Raw genomic sequence first — 8016 nt, 5'->3', positions numbered from 1 at the left:
CATAGTATAGGCAACAGAAAGATGCTGCAGATTCTAGAAAATTCTGGCTAGGTCAGTGTCCGTTGGCAAAAGAAGAGGGAATAGTGGGGGATATTGTCTGGGAGTAGATGGCTAGAGAAGGGGCTGCAGAAAGAGGGCTGCTACCCACAACTGCAGCATTATGTGTATGGGAGATAAATTCACTTGTCATATTTCAAATCAGGTTTATAGGTATTTCTCCCCTGTCCGCTCCCCCCACCCAGCTGTGGCTTAACAGGTAGTCTTCTCAAATTTTAATTACAATTGGCAATATATTGGCGTTTAAAGTCTAAGTCTGACTAAGATGATGGTTTGTATGTACGTGTACGTGACTATAACAGAAAGAGCTTCTAAAGTCTTCCGATGTGGTGGGAAAGGTGCTGCGCTAGGCATCAGCCGTTCTCTTCGCAAGAGAATCTCCCATCTCTAATGTCAGACTGCTTCAGGAGGTGAAAAAGGTGTGGGTGTTGCAGTGAATTTCCCCAGCCCAAGACACCCACACACACACACACACACACGCACACACACACACACACACACGCGCGCGCGCGCGCGCGCGCGCACGTTAACAAGTTTGGGGGAGGAAAAAAAACAAACTCCTGCCGATGGCTGGGAAATCCAGCTAAATGCACAAGGCAGGCTCCTATGGCATAGGCAAGCCAGACGGACGCCCGGATAGCCTCAGCTCCGGAGCGCGAAGCCCAGCTGCTGCCGGGGCACTCTCGCCTTGCTCTCAGGGAGGCTGCAGGCTGCGGAAAGCCGGGGCGCCAGCCTCCCTCATCACAGTCCTTTCCCGAATCACCTCAAACTCTGTACCCAACGGCAAACCGCTTGGATCTGGCAAAGCTCAGAAATGCAAAAAACCGAAGGGGGGCAAATTCTACTTCAATCCAAAGGAGGCTGAACACCCGCCCCCCACCCCCCCTCCACACACACCATGCCGCTTAATTTCTTTTCCCGGCTTAGATAAAAAGCATTACTTGCCCATCGAGGCTTGGAGATGGGGGGCAAGAGGTTGGTCCGAGGCTAAGCTCACCTGCTGCTGAGGTGAGAGAGCAGATACAGGGTGGAAGCTATTCTGACCAGCAGCTAAGTGGTTGGGGGATTGCAAAGACCCTCAACTTCGCCTCTGGCTTTTTTTTTTCATTCGTGTCACTAAAGGGTTAAACACGGCAAGGCTCCAGCCCGCCCCCCAACCTCCACGCCGCTCCACTCCCCCTCCCCTTTTTGTCTCTCCCCTCCCCTCCCGCGCGTCGCTAGGAGGTCATCAAGCGCTCTGCCCAGTCCGCGTTCGCAAGCCCCTCTGCTTCCCGCCCATCGGACCCGTGGCTGCTTACGAAGAGGTGTGCGCTCACTGAGGGGCGTGTTCCAGCATAGGGAGACGCTGAGCGCCCACGGGTTAGACCTCAGAGCCGAGCCAGCCATGGAGTGGGATGGGGGAAAGTTTGGCACCCTGCGAGGGGCTGCCCGACTGGAGTGGGCGGGGCGCCCGAGGGTACTTTAGCCTTCCAGGCTTAGGGACGCAGGCTGCCCAGACCTGAAGCGGTGTGAGGCCATGGACCGCGGAGCTGCCGCGGCCCAGGGCACTGCCCCGCCTCAGGATGGAGAGCAGCCCGCTGAGTCTCCAGAGCCTCCGCCGCCTTGGCCGCCGCCGCCACCACCACCAGCTCCGCCGCCGGCTCCGCCGCTGCTCTTCCAGGCTTCGCCAGAACCCATACCAGAGCCCTGTCCAGAGCTTGCTCCAGGACCCCGTCCGGAGGCGACCTCAGAACCAGCCACAGAACTGTACACAGAACCGACCCCAGAACCAGCCACAGAGCCGGCCTCAGAACCGGCCCCAGAACCTGCCACAGAACCTGCCACAGAGTCTGCCCCAGAGCCGACTCCAGAACCTGCCCTAGAGTCGGTCCCAGAGCTGACTCCAGAAGTTGCCCCAGAGCCGACCCCAGAACCTGTGACCGATCTGGCCCCAGAGTTCTGCCCTGAGGCGGCTCCAGAGTCCCGTCCAAGTCCAGCACCATGTCTATTGCAATGTCCGGTGGACACTCGAGAGAGAGGTCTAAAGACCTCACCATCGCCATCGCCATCGCCCAGAACGCCAATGTCGTGGTCCAGAATAAAGGTAAGCAAAAGACCCCCTGAAGCGGGGAAAAGAAGCAAGGCGAAGTCAGATGGCTATGGAGCCCGCGGGACTCCGGGTACCCCTTGCATCCCGCTTGTCTGGCATTGGCTGGCCAAGATGCTGAGAAAGATGCAGGGATCGGGGAACCCGGGGGAATGGGAAGGGGTTGGGAGGCGGGAAGCAACATGTGGGAATCGAGAATGGGCTGCTTAGGGCTAGAAACCGGGGTGACAGCAGGGGGTGGGAATCGGAGCGGTTTTCCCCGTGAGGAGAAGCGACAGTGCGGTGAGCGCCAATATCTTGAAAGAGAGGAGGAAGATACCCTCGCGGAGCCCAAGAGACCTGGAGAAGTGTTTGGGGCTGGCCCCGAGTACATGGCAGACGGATTGAGTGGGGGCGGTGGGACACACCTCTTAGCCGCGGTCACTGCCGCAGAGGCCCAAGCTGCGGAGCCGCCGCCTGCTTGGCCCCCTCCCTGCCACTGGGGAGGGGGCGCCTCAGCTGGGCGCAACTGGCGGCGCTCCAGGGAGGTGCCCGGCGCCTCTGCCGGCTGCTTCGAGCTGGTACTCCTGGTGGGGACAAGGGGATGGGCGTCGCCCACGCGCACTGCAGGGGAAGGGCAGGGTTCTCCGGGAGGAGGGGGAGAGCATGCGTGTGTAGAAGCCACCATTCCATCTGTCTGCAGGATTTCCCAGCAGGTAGGTGCAAACGCAGTGATACAATGATGCACAGCGTCACAAACGGGGCAACTGGCATCCCGCACCAGGGCCAGTTGGAATGGTACAGGAGTCCTGGTTTAGAGACACGAACATAGGAGTTGGGATTGCAGAACGTGTGAAGGGGAACCTTCATCTCTACCAGTCTACCGCGACGCCTTCTAAATCGTTACACTTAGCAGGGAAAAGATGAGTGGAGAATCTCTGGCACTCGCCCAAGGGGAGTAGGGAGGAAACAGGTTTTCGTGTTTGCCTTGGACCCTGAAACCCCGTCTGCTCTTCAGCGGGAGTGTGCGTGTCTTTCCTGCTTTCTCTGCACTCTCCCTACTCTTCCTTTCCCCTAAACTTCGTTCCACAAAACTGTGAAAACCATGATAATGCACACACACACCTCAATTTAGCTTCCCCTGCAGGAAAACATACACACGCGCGCGCATTCACACACACACACACACACACACATACACATACACACACACACGAATAACACAACACACGAACAATACCGGTCCATCCTGCTGCCTAGCAGACCATAAGGACACGGCTCAGGAACCCTTCTGCTATGGACCGCACACTTATAGAATGTAGAATGCAGGAGGGGAGGGGGCAGAGGTTGGCATCACGAAATGGAAGCGTTGGTTGCTTCCTGAGTTCTTAGTAGGGAGGCTTGAGTTTGCAAAATATCTGCAATGACGAATGACTGAAAAAGAAGGCCAAAATGAAAAGTTTCACAGAGAAAAGAAAGTGCAGAGGTTTAAAAATAAATAAAACAGGACGGTGGGAGACTCTGACAATTTTTTAAAAATTTACACCCTAGCTCTCACCAGGGGATGTATCCCTCTCCTTCCTGAAAATACCCTTTCCTGCAGTGATCTTAAGAAGGGCAAAGTTGGGGTGGCTAGATTTGGGAGCTCACCCTCACCGGGTGATTGATCTTGTCTTTTTGGAAGAGTTTGCATTAAGCTGGTGGGAAAGAGACAAGCAGGAATCACCTGACTTGTGGCCATCTTAAGCGAAATTTTGGGAACATGGCTGTGAAACTGACACGTGGGGACCCAATACCCAGAGAATGCATCTCCTCTTTGGCCTCTGGAAGGCTGACTGGAGACCAGGACCCTTCCCCCAGTGAAAAGCATCCCCTGCTCCCATGTGAAGGCATCTCCTACCTGTTTGACAGGAAAATGTCATTGCCAGACAGATGAGGAAGATTAAGTTAAGGGGAATCAGATTAGTTTCCTTTACATAGTGCCCACTCAGAAGTGCTGGCTAGCTGACCCACAGACATTTGGCAACACTGGCAGGAGACCAGGATCCCAGGGGTTTCACTTTGCCCTTAGTAGAGCCAGATATTTGTTGAATCACTTATCTGTAGAATGGGGTTAAGAACCACGACCATCCGTTAAGAAGGCCATGCAGATTAATCAGTGGCTCTGGAGAATTTTGAAGGATGCAAAGGATCTAGGTACGTGCTCAAATTAAATTGCTTGGAGCCAAACCCTTTTACAACACCCTCAATGTTGCTATGCAATTGCTCTCTGGTGCAGCTGGGAACATCTGATCTTCAGTGATAGGATCATTCTCTCCTGCATCTTCCTCAGACAAATGGCACCTGCAACCAGCTGGCTTGTATCTTAACATTCAAGGCAAACAGGTTGTCATCTTAGCTGGGGTGATGTTTTCAAACACTGCCTACTCGAGGCAAGCTTGGGGGGAAGCAACTGTGCAACACACACAGGCGTGCACACACCCCTAACACACACACATACTATACATATGTGTGCAAAATGTCAGGGAACAAAACAAAATACAGGTCTCATCATGCAATGAAATCCTCCATAGCAAGCATGAAACCATCCTGATAATTCAAAGGATGAAATGAGCAAAACCAAGTGTTTGAATGTGACTGCAAGTGTCTCCCAGATAATTTTGTTGACTGGTATTGTAGCAAAAAACCAACATCTTTCAGCCTTGTAGTCTGCTCTTTTTTGGGATTTCAGGAAAGTTTCAGAACCTGCAATTGACTGAGAAAAGGGGGCTCATGTTTTCTTTCCAAATAGCTACCAGGATAACACAGTCAGTCTGTGAACCAAACATGTCTATTTCTTTCCTTTCTAAAATGTTTCAATTCCCAGGAAATGAGCCGTGGTCTCCCACCTGGTGGCAGCAAGTGTAAGTAAGGATGTGTGAATTGGTTCTTTAGCAATGCTGTAACTCTCTTGGGGGAGGGATGGGGCTTATATGAAGTAGACCATGCTTCTTTCTCTCTCATCAGCTGTGCTTGAAGAAAGACAAAATTTTGTTTATTCATTGGGTTTTGACCAGCTATGAAATGAAAATCACATCATACAAATGATTGATGAAAATCTGGGGGGAAATACACTTTCATGGCTTTTGGGGGAGATAAAAGGGGTCTGTGTATCCCTCCTGATGACTGCGCAGTAATAACCATTATCCTCAAACCATATCAGGACAGCTTTTATGCGCAAAACTGATACTTTTGTACATTTTCTTGCAAAATAGCAAGCATTTGTTTATATGATATGTGGTGATTCCTATCAGAATATTTTATTAGTGATTCTGAGCTTCTCAAAAATAGGGGTGGCCTTTCTCAGTGCCTAGTTCAATGCAGCCCTCCTTGATTTTGCTTAATAAACACTTACTGAAGCTTGAAACCTATCCATTTCCAGCAATGTAGAGGCTGCTGCTGTGAATGAATAAAAATTTGTTCTCATTGGTTTCAGAGTGAGAAGTAAATACTTATTTAAATGGCAAGGAATATATAGCCCTTAAGGAAATACAGTCAATCTTTCCGTTTTCAGAGTTGTTATTGGAACTATAATTAAGAAGCAAATTACTAACAATTTTTTTTAATGGCTTGGAAAGTGTCCTTATCCCATGCAGTCCCAGCAACAGCAGACTAATAATGATATTGTTAGCTTCAGGGGATAATAAATTTTTTTCCTAAGTGAACAGAGTATCTGCAGTGACTGTAAACAGATTTGGGATTATAGATTCAGATGTTTAACCTATTGAAGGTCAGAATGAAATTACTTTCTTTTCTCTTCAGTTTTTCCCCCCTCCTTGCCAAGCTTTGATGATACCATCTGATTTATTTGGTATATTCTAATAGTTCCTAAGCACTACAGGGTGTTCTAGAAAAGATGATGAACATTTTCAGTGGTCTTTAGTTTCTCAGAGTACAATTCTTATGCATTTATTAAAATCTCCGACTAGGGCTTCTGCAGATCTGCAGCCCAAAGGGAAAGTGCCTCCAAGGAAAGGCAAAAAAAAAAAAAATCCATAGAAACCAGGAAACCATTCAGGGGTATTCTAATAAGGATTATATAGTTCCTTCTGCTCCTGTGGCACTTTACAGTTTACAGGGTGCTTTCCTCTGCATTATTAACCCTTTTATTTCCTTGAACAAGGCAGCAGGTGGGGGAGGGCAAAAATAAAACTTGACAGCTTATAGCATGTAATGATTGAATTTTCTACTGTAGATTTAAAAAAAAATCTGACATATGGCCTTTTGTGATACATAGGATCCTCATTTGTCTAAGAACAGTCTTTTAGCTGACATTTCATCAGCTCTGATTTTTTTTCCAAAGCAGTGGTTGCTGCCCCACTTCTGATGCTCCCAGAGGGGGCCAGCATAGAAGAGGAGCCCGAGAAGAAACGAGAAGAGGCAGAGACCCTGAACCGATTACCCACAAAGACCTTTTTTATTGGTGTGTGTGAGTTTTGTAAAGGAAATAAATTGAAATCCTGCTAAGCATAGGGTGCCCGACCTTTCCAAAGCCCACCCACTGTAATTCTTTCAGTGGGAAAAAAAATAATTTTAAAGGAAAAAAAAAAAGCAAGCAAGCAGCCATTCTAAAGGGAGATGCCCCACCCTCACCAAAGCAAATAGAACTCATTCTCAAAATAATGAAAACAAATTTATGAATTTTAAAAGAGAAAAGGGACAGTGACCCCAGATAATGAAACTTATCTCTCCTCTGAAAATTATTTTAAGAAAAAAAAAAGAAAGAGCTTCTAAAGGGAAGTTCTCCTCACCCTCATCAAAGCCCATGGAAATTATATCCCCCAAAGAAAAAATTTAAAATTAAAAAAGAGAAATCATCTTAAACAGTATTTCTAACCTTAAAATATTCATGAAATTTGTAAACTTTATTTGACTTCATGGCTCATGCTCAATCTCTTGAGAAAATTAAGGGGGCAAAAATAAAGGGAAGGTCCACCAATCTCATCAACGCTTCCTGACATTATTTTTCCCAATTACATAAAATGTGCACAACAGGCAAATCCTTAGAGATGGAAAGGAAATGAGTGAAGCAATATGGGAGGTGGAAAAGGGGATGATGGCTAAAGAGTACAGGGCTTCTTTTGAGGGTGATTAAAATGTTCTAGAATCAGAGAATGGTGATGGGTGCACAACCTGGTGGATACACTAAAACCCACAAAATTGTATATGTTAAGATGATGAATTTTATGGTATGTAAATTACATCTCAATTTTTAAAAATAGTTAAAAGAAAGATACCATCCCTCTAACCACAAGATAAGAGACCTAGTATTCTCCCCAAAACAAAAAACAAACAAAATTGAAAAAAGGAACTAAAAGAAAGGGCGATCCTCTTAAAGGATCTTCAACCTCACCAAGGATAATAAGCTTCATTTGCCACCCCTTCAATTAAAAAAAAAGAAATTAAGGAAAACAAACAAAAAAAGGAAATCTTTTTAAGGGCAGATATTCTCAAAAATCATAAAAGTTAATGAAATTTACGAATCCTCCCCTCTAGATACACACATTTTAATTTTTTAAAAAAAGGGAATATTAAAGGATAGGTCCCTGATTATACCAAATCTCCTGAATTTTTAATTCCAAGAAGGGGGGCGCAGGGAGGGACAAAAGAAATACCAATCCTCCATGACTAAAGAGCATAAACCTTATTCTTAAAATACAATTTTTTTTAAGATTTAAAATAAAATTAAGAATGGAAAGGTATATGTGTTGGTGAAGAGGATATTACTAATGAAACAAAAACAGAATCCTCTTAAAGAGAGGAAGTACTTCAATGTCACAAAGACCCATGAATTTTTCTGTCAAAACACAACCAAAAAAAAAACCGATTTTTTAAATTGTACTTAAGTTTTAGGG

At 47.0% G+C, this 8016-nt stretch overlaps 1 protein-coding gene across 1 annotated transcript in view; it reads left to right on the top strand.

The window, feature by feature from the left end:
- Positions 1-1573: 1573 nt before the first annotated feature.
- Positions 1574-8016, top strand: part of DGKK (diacylglycerol kinase kappa) — a 106873-nt gene continuing 100430 nt past the window's right edge. The window contains exon 1 of the mRNA XM_032756351.2: positions 1574-2140. Within this exon, the coding sequence (XP_032612242.1) occupies positions 1574-2140 (567 nt within the window). The remainder of the gene's footprint in view (positions 2141-8016) is intronic.

The sequence above is a fragment of the Hylobates moloch genome, unplaced genomic scaffold (genome assembly GCF_009828535.3).
Source record: "Hylobates moloch isolate HMO894 unplaced genomic scaffold, HMol_V3 SCAFFOLD_7, whole genome shotgun sequence".
NCBI lineage: Eukaryota > Metazoa > Chordata > Mammalia > Primates > Hylobatidae > Hylobates > Hylobates moloch.
This window is presented reverse-complemented; position numbering and strand designations above follow the sequence as displayed.